Source organism: Lissotriton vulgaris, chromosome 11, assembly GCF_964263255.1.
Source record: "Lissotriton vulgaris chromosome 11, aLisVul1.2, whole genome shotgun sequence".
NCBI classification, from domain to species: domain Eukaryota; kingdom Metazoa; phylum Chordata; class Amphibia; order Caudata; family Salamandridae; genus Lissotriton; species Lissotriton vulgaris.
Window position 1 is genome coordinate 421779045 of NC_141699.1, and position 27140 is coordinate 421806184.

The 27140-nt window shown below is 42.8% G+C and overlaps 1 protein-coding gene across 1 annotated transcript; it reads right to left on the reverse strand.

The window, feature by feature from the left end:
• Positions 1-2000: 2000 nt before the first annotated feature.
• LOC147679925 (gastrokine-1-like) lies at positions 2001-23217 on the reverse strand. The gene is made up of 6 exons (XM_086944766.1): positions 23139-23217; positions 20297-20350; positions 17104-17241; positions 3883-3993; positions 2701-2845; positions 2001-2184 (listed from the first exon to the last, which is right to left on the reverse strand). Exons 1-6 carry the CDS (start codon positions 23148-23150, stop codon positions 2093-2095), a joined length of 552 nt encoding a protein of 183 aa, XP_086800892.1. The 5' UTR covers positions 23151-23217; the 3' UTR covers positions 2001-2092.
• Between the last annotated feature and the right edge of the window lie 3923 nt (positions 23218-27140).

Consider the following 27140-nt stretch of genomic DNA (forward strand, 5'->3'; position numbering starts at 1 on the left):
AGCTCCATTTCAAAGAGTTGCATTTAGACACAGCAGACATCTTGCACCCAGTGTCTGGTAGACATATGTCATATTTATAACTGAAAAATACAGCCATTCATTTTAAATGGGAGAAATTTAAAGTGCAGAGAATTTTTTTCCATTGACTCAGAAAATATGTTCTATATTAGGAAAAATTTGGCTGAACATTTTTCTGCACTTCTAATTTTTCCCATTTTTAAAACAAATGGTTGTATGTATGTATTGTACACGTCAGCAGTGCCAAACGTGGCAAAACGGATGTCCTGTTCCACAGGTACATACGACCCAGGCTATCAATCACCTATACGCATATATCCCATTCATTCACTCACATGTTCATACATCCCCACAGACCAGGCACTCACTGACGCATATGGCAGCCATATCATAGTACCCATAGCCACAGTATTTTATTCTAACCCCAGTATCAAACTCCAAGGACAATAGGTGGCATATTTGCTAGGAAAGAGGCAAAGCTTGTCGTTAAGCCAAGAAGGCTAACGACATGCTCAGTATCTTTAGAAACGCAGGGCTGCACCCTATTTACCAGAAAAGGGCTGCACCATATTTGCAAGACTATTGTGCAGCCGTGCGTTTTCGTCGTGCTGGTGCTAGATTTAGCTGCCTAGTTTCAATGCAGGCACCCTTCCACCAAAGTGCAAGGGTGCCTGCGTTGAGGGGACTGATTGATTATGCGCAGGAAGGTGTCGCTTCCTGCATATAAACAATCTTTAAATGGTGTTTTGTAACTTCTATGTGTGCTGCTACATGCAGCACATATCTAAGTTGCAAAATGAAATTTTTTAAATGATTATTTATGTGGAGGAAAGGACACCTTCCTGCACATAAACAATTGATTGTGTTTTGCTGTTTCCATGTGTGCTGCACAACGCAGCACACACGGAAACAGCAAAAATGAGGAGAAATTAAAAATGTCTCCTTGTTGCACCATGGTAAGACTAGGATTTTCCTGGTCTTAATTTTGCGGCTGCCCCATATTTACACTAACCTTTGTAGATATGGGGCAGCTTCAAACTTAATGGGTGTTGCTCTGGAACGCCCACAGCAACACCAATTGCCTTCACCTTTCACACTAAGTATGGCGTGAAAGGGCGCCTTATTTACAAACCAGCTTTAAGCCATGTTAAGTGTCTTAACACTATGTTATGTTAGGGGGGTATTTTTAGAGCGCACTAACACCGTGAGTTTCCTGGCGCTGATTGGGATATCAGTGAGATAGCAGAGAGAGATTAGCCGGATTGGGGGAAAAGCCAAGTTTTAAGAGATTTACGGAAAAGAATAAGAGAGTTGGCAGATTTAAGAGAAAGGGGAAAGGAATTCCAGAGTGTGGGGGCAAGATGTGAAAAACTCCGACCTCCCATCCTCGCAAGTTTGAAAGAAGGAGTGGCAAGAAGATGAAGGTGGGAAGATCTGAGATTGCGAGTGGGGTGATATGGAGTGATGAGGGATTTCAGGAACCTAGGGGAGGGGCCGGTCAGGGATTTAAATACTATGCAGCCGATCTTGAAGGCTGCCCTGAGATTGACCGGGAGCCAGTGCAGTTTGGCAAGAAGAGGCTTGGCCGACTGCCATTTAGGGATCCTGAAGACCAGCCGTGCCGCTTGGTTCTGAGTGATCTGCAGCCACTACCTTTTAAATAAGGCGAAGACCCTATCGCCACCACAATGTCCTGAAAAGTGATGTTGTAGTGGCGATAGGGGCTTCTAAATATTTCCCTAGGTTGAAAGTTAATGAAGCTGGGTGAGGGGGTGTCTGGTAACAATATGCAAGTTACTTGACCTTTGGTAGCTCACAATGATTTTCACTGATCAGAAGTAGCTCTCATTACCTAAAAGATTAGAGACTCTGCTTCACCCAAACAAGTTCACATTCAGCGCTAATACATGTTAATAAGACACCGAGGGATGAAATGCTACAATAGATTTATTTACAGATTTTTGGGGCACACGGCTCAGGAGGAGATATAAAATAGACAAGCTGCTGGTAAATCACGGGAAAACCAAAATGGCAGACAGGAATCTGAAAGATCTGATGTTCAATGAGTCTGGAATTAGAATCCCACTCCTCCACAAACACTGACATTTAGGATGAAGAGAAGGTCAGCCTGTACACAGCCACCGATTCCCAAAAAGAAGCTGTTCCCTAGAGAGGGAGGAAAGAAAGGAGATATGTGACCCCTTCAGAGTAATTAAAAAATGTAAAGTGCATTCATTATTAGGCTAGAACCTGTTAGTTAACCCCAATTAACAACAGAAATACTACATATTAATTCATCAAAACATATTAACTTTGATACTGGTAAGTATGTAAACAGCTCACGTAAGGCGTACACATATAATATACATCTGACCAAACCCTCCATCAAAGAAGAGAACAGAATACCTAACCTTGGATGATTTTATTGATTTTAAGTTTGAGATGCGTTGATCAGAACAAGATTGGACTATCATCAAATTAAGATGTTATCCATAGGATGCCATTGCCTCTGAAAGGCCAGTGTAGCAGACATGTTTGGAAGACTCCAAATCTTAAGGCTAACTGTGCCCTAGTTTGATTCTTTCAATGTGACTGTTACACAGATTTAGCATATTATTTGAAAAAAACACTTCCCTCGTCTCACCATTTTACCACTGAGGAGTGTACCTGGAGGGTACTCACCGTGATCTTCCTCAGCAATGTAGGATGGCACTCCCTGGCACATGACCTCAATGGGTTTCCCATACACTGCAAAGTTCTCTGCTTTAGTGCTGGTGACTGTGTATTGCAAGGAGCGAGGGGGTGGTCCAGCAGGAGCCTTCTGATCCTAGAGGGGGGGGCAGAGATGTAATCAAATACAGGTTTTACTGCTGTTCTCCCCTTCTGCTCACACCTCATCTCCCTTCTCCTTTTCTTCTTTCTCTTGATCTTTCTTCATAGCCTGTCTTCTGGGGATCTGGCCTCATCATGACTCCTCTACTTGGAAATGGCCACAATAAATCTTTCCAAATGGGACACAATTCAAGTTCCAAATGTTAACTAGAAACAGTACGTTAGATATAGCCCACAGAACTGGATATACTGCTCTAGAGGGAGCCATCTAAAAGGTTCAGAATCCAACAGATATGGCTTTAGAACTTGATACTGTACCAGGTGAAGCCTTTAGAGCTCTACACAGAACCCCAATTATGCCCTCATGAACTTTGCATGATACATGAAATGTGGCAAACAAAACTGAATATAGCATTCCACAAACTGCATCTAGAACGGTAAACAGCGTTTACAACGCAACTTTTACAACGAAGTACCTTTACGACGCAACCATTACAACGCAAGTCATTACAACGACTTGCGCTGGGGGGTGCTTTAGGATAGGGAATAGTTTTAATTTACTATCCAACACCTTCCCTACTATCCACGGGGACTGGAGTTAGAATAGTAAATTAAACTATTCACTATCCAGCGCCCCCCAACGCAAGTCGTTGTAACGACTTGCGTTGTAAAAGTTGCATCGTAAAGGCATGCATTGTAAAAGCATGCGTTGTAACGACGTACATCCATCTAGAACATGATACACTTCACTAGTGGTCATATTACTTATTGGGGTCACTAAGACAGAGCACCCTTTTACAGAGAATGCACTGTGCAGATTGCAGGAATGAACACTTACATGCACTCTGAATGCACTGCGACTGAAAACAAGCTAGCTGTTTGAAACTAAATGTTAGGAATAACCCAGGAGTATGCCTGGTAAATGAGTGGAATTTGGAAATGTCAGGATTCCTCTAAGGGTAAGTCACTCCTATGCACATCAAAATCTTTATGTTTCAGGCCCTATCAGTGTCCCCCCGCTCCCACTGTGACCTTCTTCTCCTTGGTGAGGCGGGCGAGCTCCTGGATACTGGGTACCACATTCTTGTTCATTCTGTGAACGTAGCAGGACTTCTTAGCAAAGGGCCGGACTGCAATGAATCCCTGGAAGATAAAACAACCTTGATCAACGTAATGCAATGTGTACAATAGACTGGTGTATGACATGGGCTTATTGTGGAATTTTGATGGAATAGATGCATTCTGAAGTGCACTGAACTGATGGGAAAACCCCCTAAACACTTGAGAGATAGCTTTTTGTGTTCTCTGGAGAGACATATGCATTCTATGGACGTCACTGGTTCAAATCCACAAAATGAATACTCACGGCAGAATTCCATGCGACAGCTTGTGCTGTAGTAAGGAAGAGGGGAAGAGCCACAAAACTGCATCTGCTCAGCAAGGCCTTTGGACCAGCACATTTTTGTTGTTATTACTCAGTGGCAGAGGAGCGTCACCGCACTGCTGAAGAAGCGTTAAATGGTAACAACTTTAAGTTATGATCTTTTAATGCTTCCTGCTGCTTTAGCGGGGCGGTACTGCTCTGCTCTCAGAGCAGGACAGTGGAGGGGCAGTTTGCCCACTTTTAAGGGCATAATGACTGTTTGGGCGGCCCGAGTCATGCACACTTTCCCCATTCTCCATGCAGGCTGCATTACAGTTTGCATGGAGAACATGCCCAGGCTTCCATTCCCTGGTTGAGCGTCCAACCAGGACGCTCAAACCAAATCACAACGCTGCATTGCAGCATTGTGATTGGTCAGGGGAGCCTGCATGCCTACCAATCACAGTTGTGAGTGGACAATGGGGCCTGGCTGTGCTTCTGTCTGAGATGGAGAAGAGCAGGAGCGTAGATGCGGGACTCGGCGCTAAAGTACGTTTATTTTATTTTTTGTAAAAACATTTTTTTTAATGTGTGCGACCTCCCTCCTGTGCGCAACCACCCGCCTCACCACCGGTGAGCCATTCCAGCCGCCACTGTTATTACTCTAGGTTGCAGTGTACAGCAGAACTGTGGCACTCAATGGGAAATTAGGAACGAGTCAGTTTGTTTGCAGGCCATGCTGTCCTTTACTCCCTGGTTACACCTCTAATCCCACCGCAGTACAAACAGGAACGGTGGCATTATGACTTTCATGTAATGCCATTTACATTAAGATCATATATTTTTTTATCAAAGGCGTTAAAGTACACATCAGTGAACTGTGTCTTTTTTATATGTATATGGGGTGCATTAAAATAGGCATATGCATTAGTCTTTTATTTTTTACACATGTCTGGTTAAGGCAGATAGTGCAGTTTAGTGTCCGGATGGGTTTGGAGATTGGAGAAAGCGGCGCAACTGGAAGCTCTGGACGAGGACAGGTAAGTGGGGCTTGGTTTGGGGGTAGTTTTTAAGGGTTGGATTAGGGTTCAGGGCAGCTGGGGTCTGGGCAGTTCATTTTAAAGGGGGCAGGGTTTTAGGGTTTTAGGTGGGGAGATCGTTAGGGGTAATTTTAAGGGCAGCACTGGGGAAAGTGTCAGGGCCGTGGGTCAGGGTAGTTTTTTAAAGGTTTGGGGTTGGATTTAGGGTTCAAGGTAGGTAGGGATCGGGCATTTCTTTTAAAGGGGACAGGGTTTTACTGATCTAGGCAGGGGAGAGGGTTGGGGTCATTTTAAGGGCAGTGCAGGGTAAGTTTCAGGGCGGGGTCAGGGCAGTTTGTTAAAGGGGGCAGAGTTTTAGGCCTCAGGGCAGGGGAAGGGAAGGGGTAAATTTTAGCACAGGACGAGGTTGGTTTAAGGTCTGAGGATGGAAAGGCGAGGTAAGAGATTAGAATTTTAGGGCTTAGTGCAGGGAGGGAGGTCGGGGTAGTGGCAATCTTAACCACGCGGATTCCTTTACCAAACAAGCCTTCACAACAACATTACATGGTAAAGGCATGCATGGTAAAGGAATGCATAGTTAAGGCACATTTGCTGTTCAGGAAGCGTGGTAGAAGCATGCGTGGTTTAGCTATGCGTGCCTATGTCATACAACCTTCTTTGTGACTTGCAGGTTACGCAAACACCTCTTTAGCGGAAACATTATTATAGTGAGCTATCTTACTAGCATCACCTACTTTACTGGCACCTGTAAATGTGATGTGCACATTAAAGGCAAATATCTGCTGTAGTTGCTCTAGCTCGACATGCTATCACCCTCATTAATGCTATATAGACAACACACATTCAACGCAACATGATAACAGCATCTGACCACTGAGCAACCTCCTCTTGCACAGAACATAAGTATTTGTAAAGCGCATCTTCACCCAGAAGGTGTCATGGCGCTGAATAACAGATGTTTATTGTTACCCAACTCAAAAATACTAATTTTATCGACCTCAGAAGGATGAAAGGATGAGTGAACCCACCAAGATTTGAACCTGTGAACATCAGGTAATGCACAGGTCCCAACAGTGGACGCATTAGTCCACTAAGCCACCAGACCATTAAGCACATATGCCAATTAACACTCAACTGCTATTCATAGATAGCCTTATGTATCCAGACATTTATTTTGTATTATGTTTAAGCATGCCTGTTTTAAGTTCAAATGCAAAAACACTGGTACAATCACAATGAAAGGAAAAACCCTTATCAGTGTAAATGGATAAACACCTTTTACTGAATTTTTACACTGGCATGAATTCCTTGTTGAAAGCGGGAGGCGGAAACGTACAATTAGGGATGTTTTGAAGCAAACAAATGCACCTTCCAATGTAAATAAAGTAAGTTAGAGTGAAAAAGTACCATTTCTGACTAATCAAGAAAGCCCTCAACATAATATGCCTTTTTGTAAATCTTTGAAACAGGTAAAAAATTAATAACAATAATATGTATGCATTTTGATGTTTAGATAAAATGGTTTTCCTCCTTTTCCTTCTAGATGCCTAGTATTCCTCCGTAACATCAATTCCAGTATCTCGTCCTACCAAATTATTTTGACTAAAATATTGAGGACCAAAATATCAAGTTGATAAGTACAGATAGGTAAGAATATGATTATTTTAATTAACTACACATATATATACCTTGACTATGTATATCGTCTTGATACATTTATATGGAGTTAAGACTATTACATCTCTACTTACATATACACATATCTTCTCTGTATTGTGGTTTCCAATATTTTGGCCCCTATGTTTTGATAGCACAATGTTTCTGTGGTTGATATTCTAACATATTTTCATCATTCCGTTTTGCTTATTGTGTAGAGATGAAAGGTTTTCAAGAAAGTCTTTTATATTTGATCTACCCTCTGGGTTTACATTCTAGATAGTATGAGATTATTAAAATCATAACTGATCTTTTGCTACTGTTTGTATTCTGTCACAGAGGAGCAGAATGGCTGTTTAAAAACTATTATCTGGCAAAGCAGCAGGACACATGTTAAAAATCCAAAGTTTAAATTATTCAGTAGATTGTGGAATGATGGGTCCCTGTGAGTAGTGGATTGATAAAATGTTGATAAAATGTGCATAGGGGAATGATGAAGACATGCCATATCCTCCAAATGCCTGATAGAGTGTTGCTTTGAAGCATAGATGCCAAGTCGATTCAGACAACCAGGCTACTTCAGCAGCCACACTGAACCTGCTGTGATTTGTGAGGCCATGTTTACTGTGGCTGAAGTAATAATATAATTTCTTGAATCCTATATAATTTTGTAAACAAATCAGGCTTGGCTAGAAACAATGCATTTGATAATGGGGCAGAACGCGCATGAAGGGCGGAGATGGCCATCGGTGAGCATTCTGGAACAGGTTTCAAGTGTTTATGAAAGCAGAGATAGGAATTTATGTAGTGCATCATAGGTTAATAATTCAACAAAGTGTCATTTTGTGGACGGTTTTGAGTTGCAATTTCTGCTAATTGTGCAGCATTTATGAGAGATAAAGGGCCCGATTACAATGTCGGGCGGAAACTTTCTGCCCAACACCTTCTCTGAATAGGTTTTGACCGACTTGTGAGTGGCGGTTTCGCCCGACTGATTATGATGCGATTGAACACTGTTTGACGGATTCCCATTGATTCCTATGGTAGTCCGTGTTCCGACCGACATCCGGCCGTAACACAGGTTACATTGGGGAAATGGGGTGTGTGCAGAAAACACTGCACTCTGTCTCAGGCACCCCATTTTGCCTGCTACACAGTGCAGGGTATTAAAGGGGGATCCATTAGGTCCCCCATCGGCCCCCAACCGGAGGTCACAGGATGACAGGGGCCTGCTAGGGGCCCCCACATTCACTCTCCGACAGCCTTTCCATGTCAGTCGGGCCAACTCAGAAAGGCTGTAGGATATCCGCATCTTAATCACATGGTCGGAAACACTGTCCATAGATGTGTACGATGCAGTTCTGACTGACAGGGATACTCCGAGAGCCATTCCGAACCGATTTGGAATGACCAAGCGGTTTACAATTCAACTGAGAACATCTTAATCGGTCAGATTGTAAACCGACTGAGTCAGTCGGAAGGGTTCCAACACAGTTGAAAAGAATCCGACTGTCAGTCAGAGGCTTTCCGCTCAACATCTTATTGGGCCCCAAGTAGGGAAAACTGTCTGCAGATGTAAATTTATTGTAAACAACATATAAAGTTAATAAAGTCTTTTGATTTTAATAGTGATCTACCAACCAAGGGCCATTGAGAAATGAAGAGATGGAGAGGTCGAGAGAGAGAGAAAGAGAGAGAGAGAGAGAGATGGGCAATAAGTATGAGAGAGAAAGTGGTGAGTGAGGGTTCTTCTAAACTAGGTAGGTAGATTCATACAAAAAAGCCTATCAGAAGCTCAAGGAAAACACTACCAGTGAAGAGAACAGTATACAAATCAAGCAATGTTATATGGACCTTTTCATGTATATATTAATTGAATCAATCTAATATATGTATTTTATTTTAAATTAAATATATAGTATTACATTTTGTTATATTATTTGTTATTTTGCATTGCTAAAAAATGGAGAAGTGTGGTATGTACAATAAATTGTTATCATAAGTATTCATATTATTGTTCTAGCCTGGCATTCATGGGTACAGAAGGATAGGGAGAAAGGGTGTGCGGAGCTTATCTCTGGGTATTCAGGCACAACTTGCCAATGCTCTTTATTATCTGGCAGAGCAAGCATGATTCAGGACATGGAAATGGAAGGTCTGACATTGCTTGTGCGTTCTGTGGAAGTATGACATTTTCTAGTTTTTTGTAATAAAGTTTGATTTTGAGCACTCTTATTTTTTGCAGACAGGAGAAGAGAGGCATAACCTTCACCCCTTGAAATACAATACTTTGAAAATCCCTCCCGCCAGGAGGGACTGGGGTGTATAAAGTGGGGACCACATTGACGTGCAGTATAATTTTCCACCTGAAATACATATAAGAAGTGTCCAGTGGGATGTGTGTCATGAAAACCAAGGTTGTTATGGCCACTTTAAACAACACTGAGCCCTGCCAAAACTCTATTTGAGGTATGCAATGCGGGTCAACGAAACTGCAATCAAAAGTTTGTTGTTGACATTTTGGCCCAATTAAAATGTATCGGGTCTCATCAGGGCTAAGGTATACTGTCTATGCACCTCATTCTAAAGTGATGCGTGAACACTGCAATATACCTAACTACTATTTCTCTCAATCTACTTCTTGCACATCTCTCTACAGTGGATTTAGTAGTATGTCAACAAGCTTTCATTAACTAAGTCAGTTGGGCATAAATCATATGTTTTCCCATTGTACCACGTACTATTATGGTGAGAGAGGAGGAACCATGTCTATCAATGCTCTCTACGGCAATGTCAAAGAAGCTGGTACTTTGTATCCATGTCTGGGACACCATTGTACCACAGCGGAGCAAAGTGTGGTTCAATATATGCCTTTACTACTGGGATATCAGTGCATAATGTTAGTAAACACTGATGTTCAACATCAGAGTATTCTAAATGTCTCAGTACTTGTACGTCAGTCTAGGTTAATGTCTCAGTACTTGGCTATTGGTACATGTTGCAGTTGTGTAAAATGTGAATACTCAGTGTCTCAGAGTTTGGCTGGCTGGTCATGTTTCAGAATTTAACATCTGTGAAATATAATAAATGCAAATGTCTCAGAGCAAGGATAGCAGTCAATTGCAGAAGTGAGGGACATTGTCGCAGATATGTTGTTGACCATGTAGAGGATAGGAGTGCTTAGTGTACATCAGGATAGAAGTGCATTAGAGCCCTGTTATTGTCTAACCAAGAACATGAATGTATGGTGCATACCAGTAAGGAGGTGAATTGTGAGATATCTGTGAATCTGTTTGCACCGAAATATCAATGCACAGTTAAAGTCATTGTAGAAATGCATCATGAGAATGTGTGTGCTCTTCAGTAATGAGATGGAGCTGAATAAAGCAGATAGTGTTAGAGTGCCATGTGAGAGCTACATGAATTCCTCAATACTCAGATATAAGTGTATACAGTGGTGCTCTATCAGAGCTTGTGGATTTTTCATACTTTGAAGAGTAGTGCCTGGTGAAATTCAGAGAAGAGGTGTGTACACGCTACCAGAACATATTACGATAAACTAGAGACATAATTTGAGGATAAGAAATACAGGTTAAACATGACATGAAGTATAAGCGAATCGCGATCACTCAAACGTGTGATCCTATTGGTCGTTGCTTAACACTGACTGCAAGATTTTAGGAAAGGTGATAGCAAACAGGTTGACCCAAGTGATTAGTACACTGGTGCACCTGGATCAAAATGTGTTTATACCAGGGAGGAATACTTTCCTGAATCTGCAATGAATATTTATGATAATGGAACAGAAGAAGATACAGTACCGATGGTGATTCCTCTAGACACCAAGAAAGCATTTGATATGTTGGGATGGCCGTTCCTAGAGGCAATACTTGAATGCATAGGGTACGATCATGACATTAGATGCTGGATTTACCTCCTATGCTACACTCTGACACCTAGAGTGCACACGAAAAGAGACATTTCTGCATCTTTCCCCTTTAGCTGGGGCACAAGGCAGGGGTGCTATTAATATGTGTACTAGTCATAAATCTGCTTGTGGCTCTTATTCGGACGAGAGACCCAGAGTGGGGAATAACACACTATGGCACATAGGATGTCATCTCCCGGTATGTGGATGAGACTCTTTTCTACCTCATGAAAGTACAAAGGGATCTCCCCGATGTACTAACCATACTGCAGGAGTTCAGGTCAATACACTTCTCTGATAAGAAGAATTGTGATAGCTAAGATGCTGGTACTGCCGAGGTTGCTGTACTATTTCGCGGCACTCCCTTTGCAGCTTCCTAGAACCTTTTTCAAAGAGTTTGACAGAGACCTGACAGACTTGGTCTGTGGATGTGGCAGGAAGAGGGCAGCTCTGCAGAAGTTACACAACCCGATGGATAGAGGGAGTCTGGGAGTATCCAACTACGAGTTATATTATGCAGCTGCCCAGCTGCAGTAGCCCATGAAATGGCTGTCGAATGATTTGACTCCTGAGGCAATTCAAATTGCACGGGGACTCTGAGAGCAGTCATTACTGGAATGGCTGCTAGACCAAGGGGTGTCTGATGTTATGGTTGGCAGACCCGCCAAGGTGGCAAAGTATTGTTGGCATAAGTATGTACTCACTGGAATGCCCAATATTCCCTACTTTCCGGTCCTGCTGCTAAGGGCAAACACTGATTTCAAAACAATCACCCAGCATCATGACACAAAGCACTGGTCAGGGAACGAACTTCCCCCCTTTCGGAGATATATTTCAACCCAACATATTGCTCACATTCCCAGAAGTGACTAAGTAGTATGGTCTTGGCTTAGGGCTGTTCCTGAAGTATAATACACTGACTCATCCTTAAAAAACAATGGGGCCAAAATCCCTCAGAGCAGAGCACCTCAGAAAGGCTGTGGCTCCCATTACTATATGGCAGGGTTAGGGGGGTGGTAGCTCTGCTATACAATGCGCTGCTGGGCACCGGCCTTAATGAGTACCCCAGCCTACAGGGTAAATGGGAAGCCATTGTGGGACACGTATTGACAAATGAGAAGTAGGAAGGGGCGATGGGGCATGTAAAGACAGTGTCAAACCTCAGAATCAAGTACACCCAGTTCAACTATTCACATCAAACATACCTTACCCCAGTGCCGTTGAACCGCATCAACTTGGGGATAGAACCCAAATGTCTTAGATGCACCTCATCAACAGAGGACTTCCAACAAATGGTGTGGCCCTGCCCTGAATTAGTAACTTACACGGAAGACGGGGTGCGGACTGTGGCTGAGCTTAAGAACAAAACACTTACATGGACCCCTGAGCAGTGTCTCTTGGGGCTGAGACTGCACATGAACAAAACTAAATATCTTGTGCAATTTATAGCTCTGGCGAAATCACCAGCCAAATGAAGCATTGCCATGACCTGGAAATCGCATGGGACACTGAGCAATCAATGGTAGATTGAAGACCTCCTCAAATGGGGGACAAACTATATATCCAGGGCCTTAGGGGTCTGCTAACTTAGTATGACTGTTTGATAGCACTTGAAAGCACTAAATTCTAAAACAGACAAGAAACTTGAATCATCATCATCAGGTCTTATCAGGATGTGAATGCGATACACCACACACTTTTTGCGAACTTGTCATAAACTGAAGTATGACACCTATATAACACAAGCAATCGCTAGAGGGAGGGCGTAGACAACTGGTTATACTTATGTTGGGAGTCAATTGTCTATCAGGTCAGAAACAAGTGGGATGAAACACCCATACCCACCAGGAAGGGGCTAGATTGTAGACTGCAACAGTGGCTAAAACCCCGTTTAATAATTATTTTCCCTCAGATAAAGGAGATTGGCAATAGTTTTCTTGTAGCATGCTAGTTCTCATGCAGGCCTCAGGGCCAACTGGTTCGCCTGGTTCAATAAAACAAGCACTGGCGTTGCCAATAGGTTTTGCAGTAGGAAAGTTTGAGCTATTGGTTTTGTAAATGACAAAGCCCTTTATGTTTTTAAAATGAAAAAAAATAAAAGGCATTGTTATTTGCAATGGTAATGGCTCCAACTTTCCTACTGCGAGACCTATTGGCAACGTGAGTGGTGTTGCGTGTGTGAGTGGCGTTGCGTGTGTGAGGGGCGTTGCGTGTGTGAGTGGCGTTGCCTGTGTGATTGGCGTTGCCTGTGTGATTGGCGTTGCCTGTGTGAGTGGTGTTGCCTGTGTGAGTGGCATTCCGTGTGTGAGTGGCATTGCGTGTGTGAGTGGCGTTGCGTGTGTGAGTGGCATTGCGTGTGTGAGTGGCGTTGCATGTGTGAGTGGCGTTGCATGTGTGAGTGGCGTTGCATGTGTGAGTGGTGCTGCATGTGTGAGTGGCGCTGCATGTGTGAGTGGCGTTGCATGTGTCAGTGACGTTGCATGTGTCAGTGGCGTAGCATGTGTGAGTGGCGTTGTGTGAGTGAATTGCGTTGCTTTGAGTGAGTGGCGTTGCATGTGTGAGTGGCGTTGCATGTGTCAGTGTCGTAGCATGTGTGAGTGGCGTTGCATGTGTGAGTCGTGTAGCGTGGGTGCGCGGCGTTGCATGTGTGAGTGGCGTTGCGTGGATGAGTGGCGTTGCGTGGATGAGTGGCATTGCGTGGATGAGTGGCGTTGCATGTGTGAGTGGCGTTGCATGTGTGAGTGGCGTTGCATGTGTGAGTGGCATTGCATGTGTTATTGGCGTTGCATGTGTGAGTTGCGTTTCATGTGTGAGTGGCGTTGCGTGTGTGAGTTGCGTTGCGTGTGCGAGTGGCGTAGCGTGTGTGTTGCAATAATCTAGTCACGATAAAACCAAAGTCAGGGTCAGTTCCATATGATGAGGTACCTAGAAAAGTGGAATGTTCCAACTCATCCTCGCAAAAGGGAAAGCTGGCATCTTCATCACTTTTATAAATCAGAATTTGCTCCCCTTCGATTAGTCGATTTGTTAATTCCATTTACTTCGTATGGTGTTACTCACTCATTGAAAACTTTCCAATATAAGCTGACATATTAAAATACTACACACGTGGTTAGAGTACCAGGGCGCACTCTGTTTATACAGCAGATTGATATAATTACGCTAGTCATCAGACTCAACAAGTAGGTAAAACAATCTGAACGCGCATTCACAGAAGCTTAGCAGAGCAGAGAGCCTGGCAGCGTCATTGTCTGCACACAAAGCTGTGGGGCTGCTTTAAGCCCGTGCAAAAGGTGGACTTTTCCTTAAAACCACATGACGGTTTGCTTTGAACATACGTTTCTGGTAATCGGAATTTCAAATTTAAAAGCATAAATAAGATCTTGTATACTTGCTGATATCAACCACTAACGTGAAAATGTTTGTGAATGGTTTACACTCTGAAAAACACGGACCATGCGCCGTATATGAAGTTGGCGCTTCGGGCGTTCAAGTTACACTATCCAGCTGATGTTTTGTACAACCAAGGCACAAGTCGTAAAACTAGGGCAAGGCTGTGTTTGCGGGGAGAGAGAGGGGAGGTGCTGGTGTGGGAGGGGGGAGGTGCTGGTGTGGGAGGAGTGCTGCTAGGGCAAGGCTGTGTTTGCGTTGAGAGAGAGGGGAGGTGCTGGTGTGGGAGGGGGGAGGTGCTGGTGTGGGAGGAGTGCTGCTAGGGCAAGGCTGTGTTTGCGGGGAGAGAGAGGGGAGGTGCTGGTGTGGGAGGGGGGAGGTGCTGGTGTGGGAGGAGTGCTGCTAGGGCAAGGCTGTGTTTGCAGGGAGAGAGAGGGGAGGGGCTGGTGTGGGAGGGGTAGGTGCTGGTGTGGGAGGAGTGCTGCTAGGGGAGGAGAAGCCTGATGCCGGATGGGGGCGGGAGAGCCTGGGAATGCGAGAGGCTGGGCTTGCAAGAGATGCGCGTGCATGTACACGGGAACTGCAAGAAAACCGCGGGGCTGAAAAGCCCTTGGTTTGACTTGTGTATTGCCGACTTGAATTCTCGCTCCGCTCGATGCGCTTGTGCGCATCGATAGGTCGCGAGACCTAAAAAAACGGAATGGATATGGACTGCAGGCATAAATGTGCATGCATGCAATATGCGTACATGCTTTGGCAAACTGTGTGCAACTGTTGTATCAGAAAATAAATAAAGAGAAAACCACAACATGAAGCTTTAAATATTCCTAAATCCAATGGCCCGCCCTCCAAACAATCTTCGTACTTTTTTTGCCAATAATATTAGTTCCTACAGCAAGTAATCTCTGAAAAACAAACAGAACTGTAAATGTTTGCAGGATGAACTGACATAACATTGGAGCATCATATCTTTCCTTTAACAAGATAGATAATTATGTTTAAGTTCACAAGGAAATCTCTTGACTTCCTGGTACTTCAATCCACCGCCTTTGGAGGGCCACAATCTCCCACTTCCTGCTATCAAACAGCACTAAACGTATAATTTCCACACTCAATTTATGTGAGCTCAGTCTGCTCAAATGTTAATGGACGAGCCTATGGTGTTACCTACCCCTCCCATCCATGTCCAACACAACACTGGTCAAGTCTTGTAGTTTAATGGGTTTGTCTGTCTGATGAGCATTCTGTGTGCAACCAGGAAGGTGCCCTTTAATAGCACTGTGAACATTGGATAAATGAATGAATGGAACATTTAGGTACTGTCTTCATGAAAACCATCATTGGGTGGAGGAAAGGTAGTTGTCTTCTACAACAATGAACCTAGTGAGCGAAAAGTAGTTTTTCAGGATCCCTTTTGAGTGTTGGAGTGTGTTAGTGGCAGTGAGTTTCATGTGTTTTGCTCAAGCAATGCCATTCTCCCGCCTTCTAAGGCTGAGCATTGAACGGTGAGGAGATGCAAGGCCGGCACCTTAGATCCTCAAGCTCCTGACCGTTTGATAAATTACTTTATATTTCAAATGTATAGAACTGCTGTTAAATAGGAATCTGTGAATTAAACATGTATTTTACATATTCAAAACTTGTATTTTTCACTATCAGAGCACTGATACCATTTGCATAAATAATGGTGATATTGTGTCATTTAGCCAATTGCTTATTCTAGCTATAATCTAGAAAATAATGGGGGGTATTTATAATAAAATGTCGGAGTGCAGTGTTAGGCCAAAATTTGTAGCGCCGCGCTCTGACATTTGTAAACACAGGGATGTGCCGTATTTTTTAAAATACGGTGAACCCATGTATTTCCCCTAGTGCTGGCGCTAAAAAGCTGCCTAGCGCAACACCAGCCACCCTTCCGCCATGTTGCAATGGTGCCTGCGCTGCAGAGGGGATTGCTTATGTGCAGGAAGGCACAACTTTCTGCACATATATAATCTTTAAAGGAGATGTGATGTTTCTATGTGTGGTGCAGAATGCAGCACACATAGAAAGAGTTAAATATGAGGAGAAATTATTAATTTCTCCCCGTATTGCCATCCTAAGACCAGGTTTTACCTGGACTTAGTTTTTGACGCTGTCTCATCCTTGTAAATATGGGGTACTGTCAAAGAGCAATGGGTGTGGCAGCAGAATGCCCACTGCAACACCAACTGCAAGCCCCTTTCATGCCAAGTGAAGCGTGAAAAGGTGCCTTATTTAGAAGGCGGAGTTAAGCCTATTAAGTGGCTTAACTCTGCTTTGTAAATAAGGAGGAGTTAACGCCACCAGAACATCACTAAAAGTGACGTTCTGGCGGCGATATACCCTTGTTAATATGCACTAATGACTTCCATTTTATCAATTTCAAATGCCATACAGCTGCATACCATGTTCAAAGCGTGAGGGGAAATTAAATTATCGTTTATTTATAGCTTTTAAACTCCCTATAAAATTGTGTGTCATTGACATACGATTGACGTAGTATACTTCTAACATTAGAAGTAGCTTATTAATTTACATGGAGAAAAGCCTAGGCTTTGTCTTACCCATATTTTACAATTTCGGGTATGGATACTGAGGTTCCGAGCTTGAGTAGAATGGTATGGCCCGTGATAAAGAGTTGGATCCAGGCCAAATTATCACCAACATAGTGGCCACAGAGTCCAGTCAATGGCTCAAGAAGTGGTGGTCGAGCATATTGATGGTTCCCAGTCAAGGAGACCCAACATTCCCCTTAACACTAATGTGTTTTATACATATACATGCTATCTACTTTTGTATTTGGTCGTCCACATTTTTTTCACGTTGATGTAAAGCCCACACTCTCAGGTACTCACAGTGTTGTAGTCCCAGATGGAGTTCACTGAGTTCCACCCAGCGTTAGTGTTGATATTGACAATGTTCTGCTCATTGTTGATGTTCACCGTCTGGTGAACACTGCCGCCATCATTGTCCCGGTTAGTAAGGTTGACACACTGCCGGAGAAAACAGGAAACACTTAGCAGTTACAACATGATCTTCAGAGGAGACATATGCGACCAGGTCTACCGTGAAATGACAAAACAGAAGTGAACAGAAATCATCATAGCATCATCAGATTTAATTTAATAGATCAACTCATTAGAAGTGTGAGCAAAACATCTACAGTGTGGAATTGCTGCGCCTCTTCAAATTTAATATTAGGAAGTGCCTGCAGGGCATCATCAGATGAGTTTAAATGGCATAGAGTCTAATAAACGATATTACATTTTGAGCAATGGTACAAACTCTAATCAAAAGCATCAAATCACTAGAGTGTTGGCTGTATTGAATGTATACAGATCAATACCATGGGAAATGTCTTGGCTAAAGAATTTAGCCACCTGAACAGTGGGTGCAATAGACGGCACAAGATTCAGATCACAATTCAGCCCTCCATGTAACCAAGTAAGGACCTATACCATGTACAGATGATGATAGGTGGATGGGATGAGACCACAAGGAGTGCTTGGCAGATATACTACTTGTCTTGCTTTCACCAGGCACAATTTGAACCTTTGGCTGTGCACTGCTTGTTTAGGACACAAAAATGTGTTTTGGTCTTGTCGGCAAAATTCAAGGGTCACAAATGCAGTGGTGTATGTCCATAGGCATTTGGCAACATTATGTGCCCACTTGTATCTCCCAAATCAGCTTTGTGTGCATTTACCCTGATTGGGAAAGTAAACGTTCTGAGGTCATTGCACCCATCCATACACAACATATCAAGCTAGTATTTATTGTGTTTTCACTACACCCCCTAAGATCCTCAGTCTATGGAGTCTACAGAAGTATGGGCTTCAGCCACTGGCAGTGGGCAGTGGGCCTCTGGGCACTTCTGCCTTCTGCCATAACTTTCTCCAGAAACAACAAGTGATGGACCGAATGTGGATCAATGTCACACACTCACCCCAGTCCGAAGATCTGGGCCCAAATCCATCGTTTTTTTGCACTCCACACCACCCCGGGTTAGACAATGGCGATATGCAAATCAGCTCTGACCCTGTGCCCCATGGGAACAGTCCAGTCCGAACTACAAAAGCCATGTCCTTCCCAGAACGGAATCAAGCATCCGAGGACCGGACCGGTTTCGAGGTAACACCTCTCATCAGCCCGGCTAGCTTGACTCCAGTGGTGTGGAGTGCCTGGGACCCACGTCTGGGCATCCCCAGCGCACTTAGGGCGGAATTTGCAAAAACAACAAGTGATGGACCGAATGTGGATCAATGTCACACACTCACCCCAGTCCGAAGATCTGGGCCCAAATCCATCGTTTTTTTGCACTCCACACCACCCCGGGTTAGACAATGGCGATATGCAAATCAGCTCTGACCCTGTGCCCCATGGGAACAGTCCAGTCCGAACTACAAAAGCCATGTCCTTCCCAGAACGGAATCAAGCATCCGAGGACCGGACCGGTTTCGAGGTAACACCTCTCATCAGCCCGGCTAGCTTGACTCCAGTGGTGTGGAGTGCCTGGGACCCACGTCTGGGCATCCCCAGCGCACTTAGGGCGGAATTTGCAAAAACAACAAGTGATGGACCGAATGTGGATCAATGTCACACACTCACCCCAGTCCGAAGATCTGGGCCCAAATCCATCGTTTTTTTGCACTCCACACCACCCCGGGTTAGACAATGGCGATATGCAAATCAGCTCTGACCCTGTGCCCCATGGGAACAGTCCAGTCCGAACTACAAAAGCCATGTCCTTCCCAGAACGGAATCAATAACTTTCTCCAGGGCACACAACCTTCCAAGGCAGTGTACAGCTATCCATGGATTCTATTTCTAAACTAACCCCCACAAAATGAGTTTGCAGCGTCCATGGTGTCTGGGTGCAGTCGGGTCTGGCTGGAGGGTATGTCTTTGAACCATGCTCAGTGCCACTCCTGGTTATCCGAATCACCTCTGCATGACCAAAGTTCAGCAGGTTTGAGAAGTAAACTTTCTGATGCAGGTGTGCAGGACTAATTGCCCAGCACAGCTGCCCATATTTATTTTCCCTGAAACCTAAAATCTTGAGTTCACACAACTCTTCGTGCATGGCCACATATTATGCCGAGTATGTGTACTACCACAGTCAGCTGTACACTGCCTCTGGATCCAGCCTGCACGTGGCACATGCATGGCGTTAGGACGCATGCAGAAGTCTCTGAGTACAGGGACCCTGTATTCATAAACCCATCTGCTACAGAGGGTGCTCGTGCATAGTGGGCAATGGAGAGAGGGTGCAGCTTTCGGAAATACTCCTCACTCAGCTCTTTATTTACTGTTCCAACCACACAAGGCCAAATATATATTTCAATTGACTACATTTTGTCCTGCAACTACAATTCAAGAGTGCCAAAACTAAAACTGAATCCTTTTGTCAAACAATCCAATTTCTCACAATTTCAAATTTGATTTAAAAAAAGCTATAATCCAACCACCCAAAACATCAGAAATGTTTTTAACTCATTTTTTCCCAAAAAACCTGCAGAACCTATTTTCCCACTGTACCTTTGACCTGGCTGCTTCACCTCATTTCAGTGTTGTGACAATCTGTTCAGTTTTCTTACACTTTCCTAATTTTCCATATATAGTTTCCTTTTTAGGATTACTATTGGAATTTTTGGACTCCATATATACCTTTTGGCCCCTTGATTGTTCTTTACAAAACTCTCCAGTACTGAGTAGGTGTGGTTGCATTATACTCGAGGAACTTTTTGTGCTGCTTGGTTATATAGTACAAAACATATTGAAGACTGAAAAAAATACATCCAACGAGTACTGTAATGTAAAATTAATGTCAGACAAGGCATCAATAATCCCTCTGATCTAATCAATGTAACTATCCACCGTTTATCAAGAAAACAAATGCGTCTGAAATGGTTAGCAGAGTGAACAAAATAAACATGCAAGGAAATGTGTACATAATTAGTGCATACAGAGTATCAGGTTCTATCACTGCCAAGTTAGCCTACATTCTTAAACAGCTGTATTTTACCATAATCTAGTTTTTCTACTTACATCATCGGCCAGAGATGGTATCAACAAGGCTGCCAGAAGGGCAGGGAGGAAGATCTGTGAGAGACATAAATACACAAATTATCAGACACATAGCACTACTGCAGGAAAACCAATTATGTTTAGGCTACTTAAAAAGTAAACCATGCACATTAAAGGTGGACCAGTTATGGAATCAATCTACTTCAGTCAAAGTGGCGAACATTTATTGTTGCTTCATTCATTACCCCTGGCCTTGCTTGTTCTTGGCGACACCAGCTATTGTGCCCCAATGTCACAGTGATGCAGTTAGCTGGAAATCACAAAGTAACCAAATATAAATCAGTGACAATTTCCACTTTCCACCGCCATGTTTTTGGCAATATTCTTACTTCATTCCTTAGGGGATTTGGATCTAATGTGGGGTCTGCCCTCTGACGGAGTAAGTGTGCAGGGTTGCTGTGAAATAATGGCAATTAGTGAGAGGAGTTTGCACAGATGATGGAGAAGGGGCATGGTGACACGAAAGGGCAGATAGTGAAATATAACTAAATACACCTTCACTCTATCACTAGGCCATTCTACTACGTCACTTACTTGTTATCTCCAAGAGGTTAGTTTGTTTCCACTATAGAAATAATTCCCACATTTATTCAGTTCTCCTACTCGGCCATGAAATTTGAAAGTGAAACACCAAATTTGAGCTGTCTCGTTGGGAAGTGAAGGGAGTTTCTGGAAAAATCATGTCTTTGAGAGGCAAGTAGGCATGAGACAGTCGCATGCGTGCTACATAACTGATCCTTGCTAGTCCAAATGATTGCTCAGCTGCAACTAATTAGCAAGGTATCTGAGTAAATAATATGTTTATTAGTCAATTAAAACAATACACCTCTACAAGAGGACATACACATTAAAACAGATAAATAGAAAATCTAAAAAATGGCTATCAATCATGAACACATTCATTCTCATTTGGGGAGCGATCAATAATACAACATTTGCGGCACATACAGTGGACAATTTCGCAAAAAGTGCAAATGTGCAAAGATTAAAAGCTGGCGAAGCCTATGACGTGTGCAAATTTAAGCAGAATGTTTCGATATTTAGACACAGGAAAGGAGGAGTATTAAAAGTACTCATACATGACTTTACGGGCTTGAAGACCTCATAGTTTATGGGCTCTAACAGCCTGCAAAAACATAAATATATTTGTGCAATTTTGCAAATTTGTGCTAAAAGTGCTTTTGTGCAATTGTGCAAATTTATGTTGAAAGTGCAAATAACCAAGGGACAGACAAGGTGATGTTGATTTTGTACTTAGCCCAACGGGTTAGGAAGCAACTGGTGTTTATTTTCCTTAGCAAACCTCCACTGAGTAGTACACACAGGGATTCTTATTGTGGGCCTTCTTCATTCCTCCTCCTACCCAACCTATGTCTGTACAAGTGTTTTGACAAGGTTTTTAAAGGTGTCCAGGAACTGTACCAGTCTAATGTTCAACAATATAGTCCTTTGATCCGTTGACTCAAGAAGGGATCTATAGATATAAACCAGTTCACTTATAACTAACTAAATAAATAAATAGAGCCATCCACATGAAAATACTGTCTTGTTGGGAAGATCTTCCAATTGTCTCGCAAGACCAACATGTATTACGGAGTAAGAATTTTCATCTAGTTGAAACACTTAAATACAAGTCAAACTTTGCCATGACGTTTTTTCCCAGCTAGCTAATAAAGTATGGAACATTCTATCCTTTCATCGCAGAACTCAGCTGGCTCTATTGTCCTTCAATAGGGCTTTGACAATGCAGCTTTTTGCTTGCACCTCAACTAAGGCCATTACCCCACTACAGGGCCCACTACTGTGTTTCCCAAGGTGACTTGCTTTTTTTAATGCTATGCCATCCTTTCATTATTTTTCCCACTTCCAACACGCTACTCTCATTTTCTTTTTCAGGTAACATGTACTTCTGACAGCTGGTGCAGTTCACAGTACATAAAACTGTTAAATAAAAAAACAAATTGGTTATTTTCATACAACTAATATGGAAGCTCGATATCTTTCTTCTGTTTGTCGTATGTTATTTGACACTGACCACACCAAGGACATGACAGAATTTTTTGCACCCAATAGCATCTGCATACTCAAGGTTCCACACTTTCCGGGGAGTTAATTTCTGCTTATGCGGAGTTTTTATGCAGTAATGGGGAATAACATATGACTTTTAGTTCTAAGTACATCAAAATCCACATCCTAGTAAAGCTAACCTTTTGCCTCCCTTACATTCTGGCAAGTTTGGCAGAAATAATGTACCGGGGTATGTGCAGGGGTTGGAATTTTACAGGATATGTGTAATTAGACCCTTACTTCTTAGTGAACAGAGACTAAACCGGGAATAACATGATGACCATTACTGAGGCATGAAAACCAAAGTGGAATACAGCAGATAGACTACATCCATATTGTGAAACAGATTGGAACCCAGGTTTAGTCTTCAAATATTTTGAAATGTATGTGTCTCCAATAAGCAATTCACAAAATGCAGTAAGACACCCTTAACTGTGCACCAGGTTTTTGCTGCCAATCATATGACTTCCAATTGGCCAATGGTATGAGGCCTGTGCTGCATGAGACACTGCTATATGCATGAAGATTGGCAGCTTTTCTGTCTTAGCTGTTGTTGTGAAAGTCTGAGCGATAACGCCTTACAGTTCTATATATTAAAGTGACGCCCAAAGCCTTTCCGTGTTACTTCCACCCTCACTCCTAGACCGTTCAAATCACTCAGCAATGACACATGTTCTAGTCAGGATCACATAGTTACAGACAGCTTAATGACACATGTTCTAGATCAAATACTTACAGACATCTTCATTGTGTTTTGTTCAGAGTCTGTAAAGATCTGCCTGAGATGGTCCCCTCTACCCGGTGCTTTTATAGGGAATTTGAACCCGTACCTTGTGTGGAAAGTCCAGGGCTTGCACCGTGTTAGACCTGATCTCTCTTATCTACTTCCCTGTGACGTTTGCAGTGGTAAACCAATCTCTATATTTGCATAACCCCACCACATGTTAGATAGCCTGGTTTATTTAATCTCCATTAAGAATCGCCAGAAGTTCCAAATGAAGACCCACCCACACATTGGCCCACCCTGATTAGCTTTCTGATAAGTGGTGCTCACAAAGCAGACATTCCTGTGCAGGTAGAAGCAATAAAAAAATCGTATTAGGGGTCAGAACATGTATCAACTTCTCAGCAGTATACATATCTATGAGCCAGTACTACCTGCATTTCCATCAAATCACATTCAAGATTATCAAACCCTAAATTCAAACACGGCTGCCTATTTAAAGTTCTTTATTTATCATAGGTGTAGCCTTTCTAGCAATACGGCTTCACTGATCAGACTCTTTCTCAGAAAAAGATGGCTTTCACTGTTGAGTGGCAAAGTTTCTTTAGCCAAGGAGTTTATCTTGATGGAGAAGCTACTAATTCTGCATGTTATGCAGAGTACAGACCACCAAATGCTCTCAGTTTGGGTTAAAATATTTCCAACCCTTCTGCTTTACAGGGTTCTACATTTTAGATGTGCATATATGAGTTTAAGCACCCCAAATCAGCACATTAGCTTAATGCCTTTTCCACTGGGGCATTCTTGGACTTGTTTTGATTCTGGCTTTTGCCTCCTTTGAATTCATGTTCAATGGAAAATGAGAATTTGCCTGTTAACTTTTTGCCAGTATACTTCATCTGTATAAAAAAACTTACAACCTGATTTAGACTGATTTGGGCAGATGGGATACTCCATCACAAGATGGTTATCCAGTCTGCTGGATTACAAGTGCGGTAGGATATGATGCTCCTTGAAATATGGCGGACGGGATAGCCATCATGTTTGTGCTGCAGTATTCCATCCACCAAACTCTAAATCAGGTCCTTCGTTTATTTGCCATGTTGAAAATATGATGCTAATAAACGTATGTAAAATATTGATCTTAATCAAGTATTTGAGAAGCTATTGGAAGTTAAAAAAGTAGGCTTTTGAAATCTTGGAAATATACAAACAAATCTTAATCCCATTACTAAGTAAAGTCCCATTGTGTCTTCGGGGCAGAGTTTGATTATTGTTCTTTATCTTTAAAGACAAAGTGAAAACTTGGATGAAGCGTGGCAACATCCTGGGATAGTAGCCATGTTGTTTTATTGTGTCGCCATATCCCAATTGGGTATTCTGAGGTGAATTCTGTAAGAAAATGAAGGCTATGAATGAATGAGAACAGTCTGTCTTATAGTATGGAAACAGAAAGAACAGAAGACAACTTTTCATTTGTTGTTGGCTTACAATAACAGAAAGATGCCATTACTCTTGGGGCTAACAATAGGAGTACTTCTTTGGCAGTCCAGTCAGACTTAAAGGGCAAAGACAGGTCACTGCGGTCACTTCTTGGGTCTATTTGTGATCAGAATAGGGCTCATGGCACTGTACATGCTCCAGAGGTCCCAGAGGGTACCCCTATGCTGACTGCTTGTACATGTAGAAGAGAGGACCAATAAAACAAAAACCTGTATTTTAGCTTTGTAAGTCAACAAAGATTAAGCTAGGCCTTGTTGCTCTAGAAGTTAGTCAAATACATTTTAGGGTTTGTCTGGAGATTACTGTTCTCGAAATCTCCGTTCACTGGGAATGTTCTTTGGATGCCTAAGTGAGAATTACACCTGAGTGTAGAAGGGAGAGGCAGGGGGTCAAAAATGGACCTTGGTGTCCTTTTTTGTGTTGATTACATGAGTGAGGTGTCCTCGATGTCTCGGAAGACTTTTGAATCATGCCAAAAGTATACAGTTAAAATGACATGTGCAATTTTCTTTTCTCCTGGATGAGGAATTATTGAATAAGTCATTTCAATGAAGTGTTAAAGACTGTTATCATAGCAGGTGATACTTTATCAGGTACACAAGTGAGAAGCAGTACGTATTGGGAGAGAAAATAAGTGGGCAGACACATATGACTATTATGGCCGCTGGTGGAAGGAGTCTACATCGCTAATGTGTACTGCAGCCATCACACAAGGTGCAAAAACTTGTACCTGGTCTCACCAGTAGGTGCTGTAAATAGCTGAAATATATAAAAGAGTTTAGACCAAGGCACCCTTTGAAATAGAGAATTGGACACTAAATCCAGGGTGTTCCCTCCAATAGAGGCAAAACATAAGTAGGCTCAGCACACCTATTTCTGCCCCCTCAGCACAAAAAAACAAGATTTACAAGAGCCTGCCCATGGATGCCAACGCAGGGATACAGTCTGGTGCTGATTTTCCTACAGCCTACCAGAGAAGAATCAGGAAGAGAGATGAATAAGGAGAAAGAAGAGGAGTGTGAGGCAATTTATATATGCACAACAGAAGAACTAGAGGTTGGAAGTACACAGGGGTGAGATGTTAAGAATGCAGAGCATTCAGGGATGAGCTTACCAACCATTTGAGGGTGCTTCTGTACTGCCCAGAGAATGGCTGTCAGTCATCGAGAATATGGCAGGGATATAAGATGCTTGTGACATAGGTTATCTTCAACTTAATGGGACAGTGCCAGTGGATGGAGCTTCTCTTGAATTGTTTACCACCAATCCATGTTTTTAATTATCTCCCATCTCATTATGTCCCTTAACCGGGGGGGCAGTGTCCCAGGGCTAGGGACATATTAGACTGAAATGTGTAGCTTCCCGTGTGACAATATTTGACTGCATGCTCACTACACCTTCAACTCTACAGTCTTCCAAAAACATTTCCCCAGGTGGACACAACGTTTGGCAGTAAGATCCGGTTTGTACATATGGAAAGTAAAGTGCCAATTCTTGGAAGCTTCAGCTCATTCCTGCAGTGAATGGATCTGCCATCATCAAAAGGCCAGTGTTCAAATATTGCAACTATTGTTTCCACCTGGAAATCTACACCATTGTAGAGTCCTGCCAACACAACAAGGAGAGTAAGTAAGTCAGTAAATTGTATTATGCTTGATTAATTAATTAATTTATTTTTCTTTATTTATTTTTGCGATTTATTAAGCACGATCGAATACCAGCAGGCGTCTCGGCGCTAGACTATTCACATAACTTTCCCCAGGATGTTAATGGCCAGTATTACTGGTTGAAAAGCCAGGTCTTCAATCTTTTACGAAACAGCAGGAGTGAAGGGCTTGTCCTAATGTGTTGAGGCAGGGCATTCCATAGTTTGGGTGCCGTGACTAGAAAGCGGCGGTCACCCCATGAGACTGTTTTGGTACGTGGGACCACTAGTTGGTTAAGAGTAGTGGATCGGAGCTGTCTAGCTGGTTTATAGGGTATCAGCTGATCCTTCAGAAAATGCGGTCCTTGATCATGGAGTGCCTTGTACACTATGCAGAGTGATTTGAACTTGATCCGATTCCGGATCGTCAACCTGTGATATTTATTAATTGTGTCTGATATGGCCGAGAACTTGGGTGTTCTAGAAAGCAGACGTGCTGCTGGGTTCTGTATCGTCTGAAGCTTATTGGTTACCCTGACCTGGGCGTTTAAGAATAGGCCATTGCAGTAGTCAAGAGAAGACAAAACTTGAGAGCTGACCAGTGTTTTAATTAAAACCATTGCATACAGTACATTAACATCAAAGAACATTGCACTAATATAATTACAAAGTTTAAAATAAACTGTTTTGTGTTATACATAAAAACTTAAAAATGATCTCGGAAGTACTTGCATCCCTGACATAGTTAGAGTCAGAGTCAGTCTGTTAAAAATCAGTTTAAGCTGATGAGATGTTCCTGTGCGACAAATAACTGCACCTTGTTGCCCCTGATTGTGATGTCCTGATGCCACTATAAGAAGCCATTG